Below are 16,701 nucleotides of genomic sequence, written 5' to 3'. Positions count from 1 at the left end.
AAAATCTTACCATGGGGGGAGGGGGGGTTCGAAAAACCACCAAAATTGTCTTACGTAATTAATGGACAGCCCCTTACTATCATATAATTTCATGGCTGTAATAATAAACGTGATAACAAAATTGCACATTTGCAGTTGTTTATGAATAACCCGTTCAGATAAGATAGTTGATAGTCTGACTGGTGTGAGTGTGCATCGAGATTTTTGTTACCAGTCCTATAAATTCCGTTGATAGAGCAGGGAATTTCCAAAAAAGAAAGGATGTTTTCTCACAAATTGATGGATAGTCAGCTGGCTCGTGATTTGGCTACTGAACTTCATGACCGTCAAATTGAAATAAAACTTAGTGACGCTTCTTCTCTTCCAGTATTTGGCAAAAACAATCTCGAACCGAGCCATTGTGTTTTACCTTCCCAGTACTTGCAATATGCCGATCGGATACGAAACCTTACCGTTTACAAAGATGATGTATGGGTTGTCACTTTTCCGAAATGCGGAACAACGTGGACACAAGAAATGGTTTGGCTGATCGATCATGATCTCGATTACGAAACTGCCGGTAAATTTGATCTCAACTTGCGGTCTGTGTTCATAGAGTGAGTATGCGTTTGTCTGTGACGAAAATTATGAAGTGATGAAGATTCGACTTTACTCAGGGCATCGGCAGTGATTGGCGACTGTTTGGGTGATACTGTGGAAAGAGTGGAGAATCTTGAACGCCCTCGTCATATTAAAAGCCATCTTCCGCTGGCCCTACTTCCAAGCCAGCTTTGGACCGTTCAACCGAAAATTATATATTGTGCTCGAAATCCGAAAGATGTAGCTGTATCCTACATGCACCATTATCGGCATCTACATGGCTACAAAGGTACGAATGAAGCATTTCTCGATGGATTGCTAGCCGAACAAGTCCTGTGGTGTCCACAAGTACCGCACACGCTCGACTTTTGGAATATTCGAAATCTGGATTATGTTTTGTTCAATCATTATGAAGAAATGAAAAAGGTAAAGGAAAATATATAGCATTATTATCATACAAACACAATTTCATATATCTACAGGATATAATGAGCGTTCTGAGAAAAACGTGCAAGTTTCTCGGCAAAAGTTACACCGACGAACAGTTGGAAAAATTAGCACAGCATTTGTCGTTTGATATTATGAAAAGTAAGTGTACTTATGAAAGCTACTCAATGAATGTAATCTGATCGAATCTAAAATTTTGCAGAAAATCCAACTGCCAATCAAACACAGCTAGTGAAAGCGTTGGAAAAAGTTCGGGACACTAAAATAGATTTCAAGTACGTATTTTTTACGATACTGGAACAGAACAAACAATCAAATCAGAATCATTATGTAACTTTGTTTTATTGCAGATTCATGAGAAAAGGACAGTCTGGTTGCCATCGTGATGAACTCAACCCATAATATTCACAACGATTACAAGAGCACGTTGATAAGCAATTGGCTGGTAGTGGCTTTCAATACATGGAATAACAATTATTTCCTAGTTGATATGTTGATATGTGATAAGATATATACAAAGAAACGTGAATCCGTTGCTCATGATACAACTTTTGCCGAGAAATATAGTTTGACATTATTGTTGAATCTATAATGAGTTGCAGTATTAATAAATAAAAATAAGGTAATTGTAACTGCAACAATTGTAAAATCCTTTATTTAAAGTTTTTTTCGCATTTTTTTTTTATAATTTATTTGCTTTGAATTTTTTTTCAAGGTCAAGGAAGCTCAATTACCTATGCTGCCTATAGCTGCATAAGTGTTTCGTCTGGACTGTTATATGTGTACAGGCAATGTTGTGTATCATTTTTGAAGAAAAATTATCACGAACTTCAGATAATCAGTCTTTGCAAGGGAGGTTCAAATGATAAACACCATAAAATAAAAAAAATCGTTTTGCTTTTTCTCTCTGTGTGCACATTCGTAAAACGTAAATATCTACAACCCACTAACAAAAGAGATTGGTTCTGCGACTATGGATGGTGTGACAAAGTGGTACTCGATTCGTAGCACCGCAAGGTCAAAACCACCACAATAAATTTTTCGCACAGTGATTCTCAACCCCTTGCTGGCTGGTCCCTACGTGGTGTTTAATGATGAATTTTACAAAGTTAAAAAAAAAACACAAATTAGTTTGAATGGCAATCCGCATAGATCAATGCATAATATTTTTTCCTTTATGACTGGTTATTGGGCTATCTTCTTTCGAAAGGCCTGCGAGTAACTTAAGCATTATTACAATCAGAAGGATCACACTTTAAAAGCATAACGTACCACTTCTAGCTAATGCAAACTAGATTTTGCGTTACTATTAGGGAAATTGACAGGAGATGCATTAGTTGATTAAAGAGAAATTTGAACAGGAATTCTTCGAGTAATTCGTCAAGGAATCTTTTTGGAGAAAGGTCTACCGTTTTGATTCATATTACGGACACTTAAGCCCTTAGTGAAGTATAACTCAGCATAGAGCATACAAAACAAATCATTCTGTATGATTTCTCAGCGTTATCGAGGGCCGGAAACCCTTAGCTTTCGAATGGTGGGTAAAGAATACGCTTCCACAAGTTGAATAATTTTAAATAAATCGAAATGTGTGGCCTTTTCATGATTCTTATCCCGGACACTTCCTCACTTTTGCCTAATAATCCAGACACTTTGATTCGAATTCCGGACAGCTCATGGAAATCATTGAAGAAAAAGTCAAACTATTAGTTGAAGTCACCAAGCCACTAAAGAGACGTCTAAGGCAGTTGGACATTATAAGTTTGCATAGATTTTTACGAAATAAGCTGTAAAAAACGAGCCTCGAAAGTGAGAACAGCAAAAATTGAAACATTTCGTGTGAAATGTTTCCCATACAAAGTAGAGTGTCCGGAATTTGAAGCTGTCCGTAATATGATTCAAAACGGTACATATTATCTATGAATTTCCTGTAATTCCACTTTATATTCTTCTACATATTTTCCTGGGATTTTTCAAGAATTTTCTCCAGTATACATTCTAGAGATTACCGTTTTGACTCATATTCCGAACACTTAAGGCCAACAGTGTCTTCTAATGCATCTGATGAGCAAAAATTAACTGATATTTGTGAAAATTTTAATTTATTCGCAAAGTCTAACTGTTAGCTGTTGGGTGTGCCGATAAAATTGTTTATTTAAACTTGTCTAGTATTGTTTTACCGTAAAAGCATGGAATAACATTTGGATTCAAATGCCGAATAATGTGTCCATTCTGTCTCATATTCCGAACAACATGAATAAATCGTATTCAAATAAATATTTCACAAATACATTTATCTGAGCTAGCTCTACTAGTCTCGAACTAGATAATCATCACTACTCCCAAGGTATAAAATATATTGGAAGACGTTAAAACTGATTTGCAATTGATCGCTATTTCCTTCTAGTTTGATGACATATTTCAGCGAAATATTTCAACCAAATCTTCATACAAAACCGAGTGTTCGGAATATGAGTCTGTTCGGAATTTGAGACAAAACGGTATGCTATAAATCGTTCATTGGAGTACCACGAATTCCTTCTGCGAGTCCTCAGCAACATCCTAAAGTATTTTTTGATATCTTCCAGAAGCTCAATAAAGAATTCCTCCGATAATTTGCTCATGTTTACTGTACGGATTAATTTTTAGAATAATAAATATTCGAGCTATTTAGAGGAATACCTATAAATAAATTAGTACCGAATTTCATATAGTACTATACCATTTAATTCCACTAGAGTTTGTATTCTTCGATAGATACGTATATTTCAACTGTAACGCCGTATTCAGTTTCGTGTATATGACTCGACTAGTGGTACAGTACTAAATCCGGTTGCCATTACATATACAAACGTCTGTGAACTTAATGATAATTTGTGCTCTGAACGCTTTAATGTATACACATAGCATAGCATACCATAGCATAGACTGACTGTACATGTCAATGGTTGCTACTCCGTGATTGATCGGAACTGGTAAGAATTGCACTACGATCCAAATGAATAAGGGATGGGAGTTTCCGCTTACTCTCGAAGTGCAATTTTAGCAGATCTAATATTATTGATCAATAACGGCGCCGGCCAAGTCCTTACAGTCAGTTGGGAAGGGGAAGGAATGTTAGGGTGTAATGATTGTTGCTTCTAGAGACCGAGAATACCTCTGCATCTCCACAATCACCACGGGAAGGGTGTTTATTAGTGAGGGAGGAAAAGATCTGGGAGTCACCTCTGGTCGGTGATGCGATCCATGGACAAGGGGGAAATATACAACTTATATTTAAAACTAGTTTTGTATTTTTATCTCGAGAAGTTTTTGGTAGAAGCTTTAAAAAATACGTCAACATCTATAATGTCGAACAATTCAAAAGACGTTTTTATTAATGACGAAACCTGAAAATTACATGTATATATTTTAAATTATATGAAACAGGAATAATGCCGACACTTGTAGTGACGAACCATACATAGTTTGTTTGAAAATGACATATGAATATTACTGTGCATTTTGTCTCGATATGGTAGAAGTTTTAAAAAATACGTCAACATTCACAATGTCGAGCAATTCAAAAGATAATTTTTAATAATGTCAAAAAGAGAAAAATATATGTATATTGAAATTGTATAAGAAAAAAGCATAATGCCGACACTTATAGTGACGAACCATACAAAGTTTGTTTCAATATTACATAAAAGTTACGCTTTCAAGAAAAAATGTGTTATCATAAGCATGAAACGAACTCACCCGTTGGTAATCCATTCTCGACTGAACACAAAACTGACACTGACAGCAAAACTTCTTGGCGTCCCGAAAACAAACCGTCTTGCTTGGGCCTTCCCAAATACCTACCCAGCAAGACGCTCCAAAACAGGAAAAAAAAATCTCCGGCGCCGAAAACACGCGCGGAACCGTGAGCAAAATCTATCGGACGACGCAAAACCGAACTGTCCTGCTTGGGCTTCACGAAGCACTACCCAGCAAGACGCTCCAAAACAGGGAAAAAAAAATTCTCCGGCGACGAAAACGCGCGAAAACGCGAGCGAAATCTGTCGGACGACGCAAAACCGAACTGTCCTGCTTGGGCTTCACGAAGCACTCTCTGAACGCTTTAATGTATACACATGTACTTTAAAGTTGGTTCGGGAATGTACTCTCTTACTTCAAAAAATGTCAGGCAATAATACTATACTTCTTAACTGGGTACCTGGACATCAGGGAATATAAGGAAATGAAAAAGCAGATGAACTGACAAGAATATTTGTTTAACATTCGGCGGATAGCTGTTTCTGCATCTAAGAAAAGCTTACCCATCTCTTGAAAAAAAAACTTTTTTCAGCTTCTAAAAGATAAATTCTCAGGAATTGGGAAAAAATGTGTATATTTTTGGAAAAACTCCTTCCTGACGGAAGTAAATTAAATTCTTCAGACATGTGAATTGGAAATTTTCTATTTTTTATATGAAAGTTTTTGAAGCGATTCATACTTTTGGCCCGTTGTGTATTAATGGATTTCGGTTATACAGGTATGTTCCGTTTTTATCAACACGATCGGTAATTTTCAGTTGACAAAAATGGAACCAGACAAAATATTTTACAAATTTTAAAATAAAATTGCAGTTTTGCCAGGATAATACACAATTTCATCATAATAATAGACAATATTGATGTTTAGGAGCATTGATTAGCATTAAGATTGTTTGCAGACCAGGGATGGGAAATGTACTGTAGCAAACATTTACCACCTCAACATTCACATTTTTCTACACGACCATCAAAATCCAAAGCAATCCATGACCGTTCAAAACAAAAAAAATGTCACGGCTCTTCAAAACTGTAATCTTCTTCTTCCCAACGTTTTTTCAAACCCGAATGCGAAATGACTCGAGCACAGTGGTGACACGATTTTTGCATTTTTGCTTGATAAAGGCAGCATGAAATTGAACTTGTTTATATGTATCGCAACGGAATGATTGCGCTCTTGCTATTAGCGCTAATAGATTTCAATTAGTTGAAAACACAAGCGAAATATTAGCGATTAAATTAAATTTAACATTATTTTCAATCATTCACCTCGAGATGGCTGCCCGAAAACGATCATAGTGGAGAGACAAAAACAGTAAAGCAGTGTGTGAACCGTTGGCAGCGCAACGCCTGATGGTATTGATGCTGCTGCTGCTTTGTGTTTTGCTTGACAGGTAGAATCGATAAACTGTGGTAAATAGTGGTCACAGTTCCCAAGCCTGGTTTGCAGACTCTAATCAATCAATATGATAAATTAATACGATTTATCATTAATACTTTAAGTTTTCCTGGTTACAATTTAAATGTATGATATATGACATAATAAAACGATAATCACATTAATGTGCTTTGCATCATGAGATAGACCATATTGGTAAAAATAACTACAACGACTGAGGAAGAGCATTTTTCTCAGCTTATTTATAAACACGTCCGCAGTTATCAACTGAGTTTTTTTTTTGCCAAGGTACATTTTTTGCATTTTTGACGCCCGATTAGCGATTAAATGTGGGGTTATGTTGCAAGAGTTTTGCAAGCTTAAATTAATATTTACGGTTTCCTATGCTTTGGATTGTCAAAATCCATTTTGTAAAATGAATGTGGTGATTTTTTCTAATGTTATCACTACCAACTTCGACTGGGATGCACTAATCGCCATTCTAGAACAGTGCTACCTTTCAGCTCTGCGTTAGATCACGAATAGGCTAGCACTAGACTAAACTAAAGTTCTAGTGTTTTATTTAGTAAAACATATTGAGAAGGTTTATCAAAAACACAAAAATCTACAAACTCCAGAACAAGCATTACCAAATTAGAACTTTTTGGTTAGAATTTCTTTTGTTAAGTGAAGAAAAGGCGCGTGTCTGCGCAAAGATCAAGATCTCAACAAATTTGAGATAGGAAAGTGCATGACGTGGGACCATCCAGTATCATCAGTTTCTTAAATTGTCACCCATTTCAGTCCTTTTTCCTCTTCCTTGATGCGAATTTATTGTATGGAGATTCCAAATATTTCGATAGATTTTTAAGTTTTGCTGGACCTTTTCCCCTATTGTTGCAACAGGACCTAATCAATAGCTGTTGCTATAATCTGTGCAATGTTATAGTTTGAGAGATAAAAGATAGGTAATGTACCAAATATGACGGGGTCGATAGTTTTATCAAAAATAAAATGAACTCGACTAAAACATTCTGAGAAGGAACAGGTACATCCCTTGGCTCTTATAACAAAGAACTGATTACTCATTAATATATGTCTAACACATACACATCGAAAATTCTATTATGCTATGTTAAGAAAAAGGAGAGGTCTCTACAACTCTCTTAAGTACCTACGTATCACAAATTCCAGTTGTTGCTAGCAGGCTTGATAATACTCCACAACATCATCAAAGTTCGGTGACATACTCTCGGCGTGCTGCTTTTGCCACTTTGCGAGGGAGCCAAAAAACTATAAACAGAGAGGTAACGAAAAAAGAGCTAGAAAGATGCAGAACAGAGTAAAATCCCATAAAAAAGATTGCCATTACAATTCCGCGAGGCTATTTTGTTCGGGCGGTACACTCAAGAGGTCTTTTAAAGTGTGAGTAAATGTGAGAGAGAAAGAGTCCTCGTATTTTTTTGCACTCTCACTCGAATCGTTTGAGGATCTGTGTTGAATTATCAGGATCTGTGTAATAGCATTAAAATCGCTTTATTTTTGTATCACAGATGATTTCTGTCAAGCCTGGTTGCTAGGACGTGGCCAGAACAACTCTCGACTGTTGAAAGATGCGTCAATCTTGTCCAACAGCCCATGCTAAGTTTGAAAACTCTAATTGATTAGCGGATAGGAAGGAGTCAAACCTTATCGAGTAGTATTTGACTTGACATCTATTATGTATAGTAAGTGATCAACACTAACATATGTATAGTCGAAAATTCAATTCTGAGGCTAGTGAAAAACATTAAATAGCTTCAAAATAAAATTTTGGTTTATATTTCAAGCATTTAAAAATTATATTGCCATAATATTTGGAATCGTAATTTATATTTCCACTAAAATGGGATTGCTTCATGGATTGTTCTAGAAACTCTAGCTATACTGGGTAGTTTATAGGGATTCTTTAGGACATATAGGCACATTTAGGAATTTGTGTACATGTTCACGTTCACTCGTTCAGGAATAGCACCGGGAATTCCAATTTAGAAATTACAGTTATTTTTTAAGGAAGGATTTTATCATCGCATTTTTTTTTCTTGTCAATTTGTCAAGGTTTTTCTTCATTGCACCCATAAAATGCAAGCTGGCACCCATAAAAAACTGTAATTCAATGCATCTAAAACTTTTTCAATAATTCTTTTAGAGATTTCATCACAAAAATTCCAATAATTTTCCTTTTCCACTTCTTATAAAATTACTAATATTATCGAAGGATTACTATAGAAATCATATCACGAGTTTATCAATAATTCATCCAGAAATTCCACTAAGAACATCTCCAAACATTCCCCAAATTCCTCAAGAAAAAAACTTGAGATATTTTTCCCAAATATTCTTTGTCGAATCCTATCAAATATACTACATGGATTCTTTCAATAGTTTGCCATTGGTGTTTAGATACTTTTCTAGAATTTTACCGGCATAAATTCTTCACTTCCTTCAGAAAATTGCAATCACACCAACAAAATGAAAATAATTTGAGAACCTCTGCCGATTCTTTATCCAGATCAACACATGGTACCAATGATATACTTCAGTCCACCAGCACGAACTGATCCGAACGGACGAAATGAGTGAAACGACACCTCGCAATGACGTATTTTCATATAAGCCGTTGGATACAGAGCTGGCCAACGCACTCAGCTGCCCTGCGGCGACATCATTTATCGAAGTGAAGTTAGAGGAATTTACAGCTTCTGAAACACCCTTCGGAGATGGCTTACCTTGGCAGCCGAAAGCATGTGTCTTGCCTGATAAATACCAGCAATTTGCCGAACGAGTGCGAAACTTTCCAGTCTACGACGATGACGTATGGATTATTACGTTTCCGAAATGCGGCACCACCTGGACACAGGAGATGGTCTGGTTGATTGATCATAATTTAGATTTTGAGACAGCCAAACGTGAGAGTATCAACAGTCGCTCGGTGTATTTAGAGTAAGTTTATACCTTTATTTATGGGCATTGGTCTTGTCAACAACTAATCGGAAACAAAGAATTTCAGGAATCGCAAAAAACCTTCCCGTTGATACCGTTGCGGCAGCTGCGTCCAAAGCGCGTCCTCGTCATATTAAATCGCACCTTCCGTTGGCTCTTTTGCCGAAACAACTGTGGACAGTCAAGCCAAAAATCATCTATGTATCTCGAAACCCCAAGGACGTGGCCGTTTCATACTGGCATCACTATAAGATGATCATGGGCTATCGCGGACCACGTGAACATTTTTTGGAAGCTCTGCTGGCCGATCAGGTGGTATATTGTCCGCAGGTTCAACACGTCTTAGATTTTTGGCGCTTACGTGACGAGCAGAATGTTCTGTTTTTGACCTACGAACAAATGAAACGGAATCTGCGACACCTGCTTCCAAAAGTGTGCGACTTTTTTGGTAAACAGTACTCAAATCAACAGCTGGATGAACTAGCACAACATCTTTCATTTGACGAGATGAAAAGTAGGTGGACTTGGATTTGAAATTACGACTCCTTAGCATATTCTTTCGGTGTTTAATGCGTAACATTATTGCAGAAAATCCGGCGACTAACAACTCTGACTTAACCAAGGGTGCAATGGAAATGAACGGCCGAAAAGGAGAATCTTTCGAGTATTATTTGTAGATACATAAACATTTCATAAGTTTCAACATGTGATTAAATTTTCAGGTTTATGCGGAAAGGTCAGGTTGGCGATTATAAAAATGAGCTCTCAGCTGAATATGTTGAACGTTTGGATCAGTATATTGAACAGCAACTTGGTGGAAGTGATTTCAGATTCGAACAATAATATAGTGAAACCTTCATAAGTCGATGTTCTATGACTCGATATCGACTCATGGAATCATACTGAAAACAAAAAAATATTGTTACTATGATGGTCCCTTCACACTTCTTTCCAAAGCATTTCTGTTCCATGACTCGATATTTCCATAAGTAGATGGTCCCATCAGATATCGACTCAAGGAGGACTGTATGTATATCCAATGATCGTATTATAAATATAATGGTTTAACGAACCTCTATTGAAATAATCGTTTTATTTATGAACGTTTTGACTTTTAACGATCCGTGCTAAGGATTTATGATAAACATTTTTAATGAAGTTGATGCCGAAGAACCTGTTACTGGAATTATGTTTGACATATCCAAGATAAACCTACTTCAAGTTGCATGATCTTACAATAGTGCTACTAGGAAAAGCCATATATGTGATCGATGCGTTAAATAAGCACTAATGCCCGTCTACTTTTTGCACAGTTGTCATATCGGTCGTTGGTATGACACATATATGCAATGCAAATCACGCAATGTATCTCTTATGGGAAATCCATTCCTGCATTCGTGGCTATCTCCTTGCACAGTTCAACGTGATAAGTGCCATTGGATCGTTGAGCGCAATTATATAGTTAACGCTTTCTACTGCAAGTGCAGGGAGCACAATCCACATAAGTGCAATATGCAGTATGCGTACATGTTTGTTTGTTCACTGCAATGGCGAGCTAGTATAGAGAACCAACTCCGTGCAAAAACGCACAGTATTAATCTTACTCTATCCGCAATAAGATCGCGCAACGTAAACCACTAAGAATGTTCAGCTTCGAAAAAATCAACAATCAAGTCTTGAACCGGATCGAGTGTCCCGGAACGGAAAAACATTATAGGGTGACTCTTCCCAACGGACTACCGGAAAGCGTTCCGGATGTCTTGAAGGATGGCGAAAATCGATACTCCATCATGATTGAACCGTATCTTTCGTTAGCCGAGCGGATCAAAAACCTCAAAGTGTATGAAGACGACGTATGGGTAGTAACATTTCCCAAATGTGGAACTACGTGGACCCAAGAAATGGTATGGTTGTTGAACAATGATCTCAACTACAATTACGCCAGAACACATTCATTGGAGGAAAGATTTCCTTTTCTTGAGTAAGTTTTTCCAACGATTTGCAATAATTTGAAAATTCAATAATCAATCACTGCAACAGGCTTACCGGGGCATTGTCTTTAATTGGGGGCGACTCGGTTACTGAGGTGGAGCAGCTATCCCGACCACGCCATATCAAGTCTCATCTCGCGGCCATGCTTCTGCCAGATCAAATATGGACAGTTAAACCAAAGATAATCTATGTCTCGCGGAACCCAAAGGATGCCGCAACATCGTTCTTTCATCACTATCGTAACATCGTCGGTTACGATGGACCAAGGGAGCATTTTTTCGATGCCTTCTTGGAAAACAATTTAATTTACGCGCCATTCAACAGTCACGTTCAGGACTATTGGAAGCTAAGGAACCAGGAAAATGTTCTCTTCATTACATTTGAGCAGATGAAAAGAAACTTGCGGAAGGTTATTATGCAGGTGGCTGACTTCTTGGGAAAAACTTTCACGGATCAAGAAGTGGATGTTCTAGAGAAACATCTATCGGTCGATTCAATGCGAGGTTGACGATTGACCGTTTTAAAAGCACAGAAACTTTACTTTTCAAATTCATTTCAGCAAATAAATCGTGTAATATGGATGAACTTGTAGAATGGGCAAGGAGAACCAACTACAGCGAAGAAAGAAAAAAGATCGACGCAAATGAATTTAGGTACGAGAATTCGTTAATTTGTCAGGTTTAATCAATCTAAGAGTGTATTTTTAGATTCATTCGCAATGGAAAAATTGGATCCTACAAGAGTGACATGAGCGAGGATTATGTGCAACGTTTCAACGAATTTGAGAAAGACTTAAATCAAAGAACCGGTGGTGACATTAATTTCTAGCTTGATAGAATTTATGTTTGTTATTTCTCTAAGTATACCAGATGCGGATGATGAAATAGAAATGTTTATTCCTTTTCGATTGTTATCTACGTAGTCATAGGTATAGCTATTAGATATAATTTCCATAAATTGCTTAATTTTGTTCAATGAAAGCTAATCGAATATCAGTTCTACTACAGATTGCCGCATCTTGAATAAAGAAAATGAATTATTTTCAGATTAGATAGTTTCCAATCTTCTGGATTTCGTTTGAATATTTGTTTGGAAACCGAAAATTGGGTACGCTAATTGTATCATTACCTATTTTTTACTGATTTGAATGACTTGCGATTCACGACAACAGCATCCAATTTCGTCATCTGTTTGTACATCCATGGGATTTTTGATAACTTTGGAGTCTTTCCCAGTCTAGTCGTAACGACCGCAGCTACAAAGCACAACCAAGCTGAAGGTTTCTGGGTTACTGGATTGCCAGTCAGTCCATGATCTGTTTGTAATGGAAATTTCTTGGACTTCCCTGGTCATAGAATATTATCGTAGCAGCCACAAAGCAAGTTTCGTTAAAATGTACAATGCAGTAAACTCACCCCTCTTCACACACCTGGCTACGTCCTTACATGTGCTTTTATTTTATAACAATCCTTCATCTATTTAACCAGTATAAGTCTGAGTAAAACCGAAAATACTAAAACTCTCGTCGCTCAGCGGGTTTCAATTATTTTTTGTCAGTATACTCGTACACATATCTAGTTTCTAAAAGTGGCCGATCTCGGGAATATTCCTATGGCCGGAGTTATTCCGTCGGGTCACTGGATCAGGTCGTGTGAAAAGGGTGCTGTGCTTCTGTGCCTCCGAAGGTAGGCAAATTTCAAGTCACAGCTAGTTTCTGGAATCAGCTATAATGTTGACAAAAAATATTAAATATATAAAAGAGTTTTAAGAAAAACGCGTCAGTGTGAACGTTTTTGAGACACTATTGAATTGGATAACTATGTTTCCTGCATTTAATTAATCCTACCAATGACCATTTTCGGGTACCGAGACGCCTCAAATTTACGATAAAGTGGCCAATTTGTATCTAAACATCTGTGCCAAGCTTATGGGAACGCGTTTTAGTGAACTATTATGTTTGTTATTTACTTTTCGAAAAATGGTTTATTATCCAACAAAACTATAGCCGGTTCTTCACAGCTAAGTCCGAGTGGCCACCTCCGGTACAATCTAAATGGTACAAAACTCTTCATTTATAATGTTGAATATCGGATCTCAATGATTTATAAAAAAATGAATTATTGTCATTGCAAATAAATAAAAAAAAAACAGATCTTATTACCCTAACCAGACTCAGTGACCCATCGGAATAACTCCAGCCACAGGATTATTCCACTGGCCATTATTAAAAACTAGATATGTGTACCAGTATACTGACAAAAATATATTTGAATCCGTTAATCACCATATCGAGTAAAAGAATGTGGTATTCCACTATACGTACATACAGCCGTGGTATGCAATCTGGTTTCAATGCAAGGAACTCAAGTTCGAGTCTCGACGTAAGTATCACAACAAATATATACAAATCAAAAAAAAAACAAATATGCCAATTATCCTCTACCAACTAAACTAGCAATGAGCTGCCACGAAAGTTGATTATTTGTATTTTTTTCTTGGCAGTTTATAGCAGTTTATTTTTTGGCTGAACAACGTTCCATTCAGTGGCATAAGCGAACATTTTGTGAACTAAAGTTCGGTTAATTACTTAAAAAGTGAGCTGCATAGAAGGTTGTTTATAGTCTTTCAAACAGCTGATTAGGCCAAAACATGCCATTTTATCCGTACTTTTGGTTGCTTGGGGAGTTGTCGTATACGATTCTACCCCATTACCCCGAATTCCAAAACCCCGAACGATCCATAACCCCGAATGACATTACCCCGAATTCCAATATCATGGGAAAATGTCATCAATGTCATCATGTCAAGATAATTGTGAATTCGAGGAAACAGGATTGATGGAATTCTGGGTAATGGTACTTTCGGGGTAATGGAATTCGGGGTGATGGCATTCTGGGAAATGGCATTCGGAGTAATGGGGTAGAATCGTCGTATACTGCTTTGCAAAAGGCCTTAGGGGCTGTCCATCAATTACGTAAAACAATTTTGGCGGTTTTTAGACCCCCTCTCTCCCCCCATAGTAAGATTTTTTGTATGAAAATCAGGAATAATTTGTATGGCGCGTCTCAAAACCCCCATCCCCCCATAAACCCTTACGTAATTAATGGACGACCCCTTACACTAAATCTAGGCTATGATTCTAACAATCATCAAATCATCTACGGCAACTCAAATATACATTTGAAACGTCCAGACTGATGGAATACTAATTTGTACTACTAAATGAATATCCTGGATTCAAAGCAACGACAAACTGGCAGCTTGTTGTTGAATCACACTTATTCGGATGTATGAACATAGTGTCTGGTATCGGCTCACAGTATCGTTACCTCAGAATTGATTCAAACCTAGTAGATAGGATCTGGGGGGTGCGAAGTGAATATCAACAAGCAGCCAGGCTGCTGTCAAGCAAAAATTTTCATAAAAATGATCTGAGTATGCCTAGAAGTGCGCGATCATTACTTAGTCATGCTAAAAAATGTTAAACATTTAATGTGACACAAAAAATGCCAACTTTTGAAGAAACGTTATACTTGGTCTTATTCATGTATAAGTTTCTAAAAATTTTTGCTACATATATTTCTTATTAATGTGCGGTCAGAAACTATCTGTTACCTGCATCAAATTGCACTGACTTTGTGTGAAGTATTTTTGGTTCTTCTTCTTTCTGGCGTTACGTCCCTACTGGGATAGAGCCTGCTTCTCAGCCAATGACCATTTTTGCATGCGTATATCGTGTGGCAGGTACGAAGATACTCTATGCCCTTGGAAGTCGAGAAAATTTCCAACCCGAAAAGATCCTCGACCGGTGGGATTCGAACCCACGACCCTCAGCTTGGTCTTGCTGAATAGCTGCGCGTTTACCGCTACGGCTATCTGGGCCCCAGTATTTTTGGTGTGCACCTTGAAATTGGTTTCCTGCGAAACAAGCAAACAAACAACGGTTAGCGCGGGTGGGAAATATTGCGTTCAAATTGAATAACCGAAACATTCGTATTTGCACCCCTCAGGGTAGGATTTATCCTTACTTAAGCTAAGTATGCTGTTTCAATAGGCCAAGAAATTTCCTACAGAGAGGTCCATTTGATTTTCTTGGTCATTTCTGGGAAGAAATTTTTCAGGCATCGAGATAGACGATTACTTTCCGTGTCACCAACAAACCAGCTTTTAGAATGGAAATGAGTTTATCGAACAAATTAAATTTAGAAACTATTTACTCGTAAAGCATAATTGCTGCCGACTATATTTCCAGATCCTGACGTGATATTACTGTAAAGTTTAACCCTTAAGGAGGACGTGTATCGTATAGAGCAGCAAAGAGTTTTACGCCAATCAGTCTGATTTTTTTTTCTGATGTGTCTGAAACACATTATCAATTATGACATGCGTGATGTCAATTTGGCAAACATGCCTCTTTATGTGAATCATCATGCTTACCAATCTAGGAAGAATACTGTGACTCTTTCTCACAAAGTTGTATACCACCATTTGCTCAGAAGAAATCCTGTTCAAGTGTTTTCTTGGATGTTAAAGCCTGATTCGCTGCTGACAAGTAATTTCTTGGCCTATCTTGATGCATTGAAAATTCCTGCAAGGAAGCGCTTTTTTCTGATCGCAGTACGCAGTTGAAAAGAGATGTCAGTTCAAACGGGAGTCGCTGTACAAAGTTTCTGCGAGGAATCGGCGAGAAATTGCTTTAGCGATTCCTGTTCAGCAGCAAATCAGGCTTAAGGATGCTTTTGATAACGTGTTTAATGAAAGCTGCACGAAATCATGACCTACCTACGAAGCCTGCAATCTCTGATAGTTGGTATGTGCATAAGTACATTGTCCGACCTAATGCAAAGTGTTCTCCAGGTAAACTAGTCGGTAAACAAGTCGAGCACTCTACACTGAAGAAGTCGCAGACGCAACAAGCCTATCTGTCAAGATAGGCTACATATTAGAGTTTGAAGGTATTTGCTCGCCTTACTAGTGATTTTAGTATTTTATTTTATTGCAAAAAGTAAAGTGTTAAAGTTCAATTAGTAGTTTTTCTCCTCAACGTACTCTAATAATCCCTCCCCTAAATTCAATAAAAAAAGTGTAGCTCTACAGGTAGTTGAAGGTTGAAGTCGATAAAATGTTGTTGGGCCGTTTAGGTCAACCCGAATGGAACATATTTTGCTCTTTTTACAGAAAAACGAAACCACGAAGGAATTCGACCTTTACGTCTCTTAGGCTCTGATATTATTGTGACTGATGATACAGTATGACGTAATTACTCTAGACCCTAAGCATTCCTGTGCAAGTTGGCATGACATTCGGTCATTATCAGCAAACCTTAGGTAAAACTTGAGGCCCTATACTACACAATTATTTGACTAATACTGGCGTATGGAACAAGCATGGCTTGTGTGGTGGCAACAGGGAGAAAGAAGAAAAATTCACCAAAAGGAGAAAGAACTAAATTTCACAAATTTGGGCAATGAACAAATGATGTGCTTGATGGCGATGACTGGTGCATTTTCAGCGACTCCATGTTAG

General features: G+C 37.4%; 4 protein-coding genes across 9 annotated transcripts in view; 3 read left to right on the top strand and 1 right to left on the bottom strand.

Annotated features, from left to right (window-relative positions):
* The window catches only part of LOC5567881 (centrosomal protein of 135 kDa), a 116,179-nt gene that overhangs the window by 89,484 nt on the left and 9,994 nt on the right, over nucleotides 1-16,701 (bottom strand). The gene's annotated exons all lie outside the window — the stretch shown is intronic.
* On the top strand, nucleotides 171-1,683 carry LOC5567885 (sulfotransferase 1 family member D1). Of its 2 annotated transcripts, none has more exons than XM_001651868.2 (5): nucleotides 171-596; nucleotides 657-1,005; nucleotides 1,062-1,167; nucleotides 1,229-1,301; nucleotides 1,377-1,683. In XM_001651868.2, exons 1-5 carry the CDS (start codon nucleotides 262-264, stop codon nucleotides 1,426-1,428), a joined length of 915 nt encoding a protein of 304 aa, XP_001651918.1. In that variant the 5' UTR covers nucleotides 171-261; the 3' UTR covers nucleotides 1,429-1,683. The 2 variants fall into 2 exon arrangements, with proteins under 2 accessions (XP_001651918.1, XP_021710675.1); XM_021854983.1 differs by having other exon boundaries at nucleotides 537-596; nucleotides 641-1,005.
* On the top strand, nucleotides 8,777-10,060 carry LOC5567893 (sulfotransferase family cytosolic 1B member 1). The gene is made up of 4 exons (XM_001651869.2): nucleotides 8,777-9,183; nucleotides 9,243-9,697; nucleotides 9,772-9,847; nucleotides 9,906-10,060. The coding sequence occupies exons 1-4, from the start codon at nucleotides 8,816-8,818 to the stop codon at nucleotides 10,024-10,026; spliced, it is 1,020 nt and encodes a 339-aa protein (XP_001651919.1). The 5' UTR covers nucleotides 8,777-8,815; the 3' UTR covers nucleotides 10,027-10,060.
* On the top strand, nucleotides 10,311-12,225 carry LOC5567886 (sulfotransferase family cytosolic 1B member 1). The gene is made up of 4 exons (XM_001651870.2): nucleotides 10,311-11,164; nucleotides 11,224-11,678; nucleotides 11,735-11,828; nucleotides 11,883-12,225. The coding sequence occupies exons 1-4, from the start codon at nucleotides 10,827-10,829 to the stop codon at nucleotides 12,001-12,003; spliced, it is 1,008 nt and encodes a 335-aa protein (XP_001651920.1). The 5' UTR covers nucleotides 10,311-10,826; the 3' UTR covers nucleotides 12,004-12,225.

Source organism: Aedes aegypti, chromosome 3, assembly GCF_002204515.2.
Source record: "Aedes aegypti strain LVP_AGWG chromosome 3, AaegL5.0 Primary Assembly, whole genome shotgun sequence".
Taxonomy (NCBI): domain Eukaryota; kingdom Metazoa; phylum Arthropoda; class Insecta; order Diptera; family Culicidae; genus Aedes; species Aedes aegypti.
Note: the sequence above shows the minus strand (reverse complement) of the source record. Positions and strands in the feature narration are given on the sequence as shown.

What these genes read in the sequence shown, in the direction of transcription:
- LOC5567886 (XM_001651870.2), top strand. Translation starts at nt 10,827, where the DNA reads ATGTTCAGCTTCGAAAAAATCAACAATCAAGTCTTGAACCGGATCGAG. An exon ending in GAAAGATTTCCTTTTCTTGA is followed by an intron (nt 11,165 to 11,223) that starts GTAAGTTTTTCC and finishes TCACTGCAACAG; the next exon opens with GCTTACCGGGGCATTGTCTT. An exon ending in ATCGACGCAAATGAATTTAG is followed by an intron (nt 11,829 to 11,882) that starts GTACGAGAATTC and finishes GTGTATTTTTAG; the next exon opens with ATTCATTCGCAATGGAAAAA.
- LOC5567893 (XM_001651869.2), top strand. Translation starts at nt 8,816, where the DNA reads ATGAGTGAAACGACACCTCGCAATGACGTATTTTCATATAAGCCGTTG. An exon ending in AGTCGCTCGGTGTATTTAGA is followed by an intron (nt 9,184 to 9,242) that starts GTAAGTTTATAC and finishes TCGGAAACAAAG; the next exon opens with AATTTCAGGAATCGCAAAAA. An exon ending in TTCATTTGACGAGATGAAAA is followed by an intron (nt 9,698 to 9,771) that starts GTAGGTGGACTT and finishes ACATTATTGCAG; the next exon opens with AAAATCCGGCGACTAACAAC.
- LOC5567885 (XM_001651868.2), top strand. Translation starts at nt 262, where the DNA reads ATGTTTTCTCACAAATTGATGGATAGTCAGCTGGCTCGTGATTTGGCT. An exon ending in ATTATGAAGAAATGAAAAAG is followed by an intron (nt 1,006 to 1,061) that starts GTAAAGGAAAAT and finishes ATATATCTACAG; the next exon opens with GATATAATGAGCGTTCTGAG. An exon ending in GACACTAAAATAGATTTCAA is followed by an intron (nt 1,302 to 1,376) that starts GTACGTATTTTT and finishes GTTTTATTGCAG; the next exon opens with ATTCATGAGAAAAGGACAGT.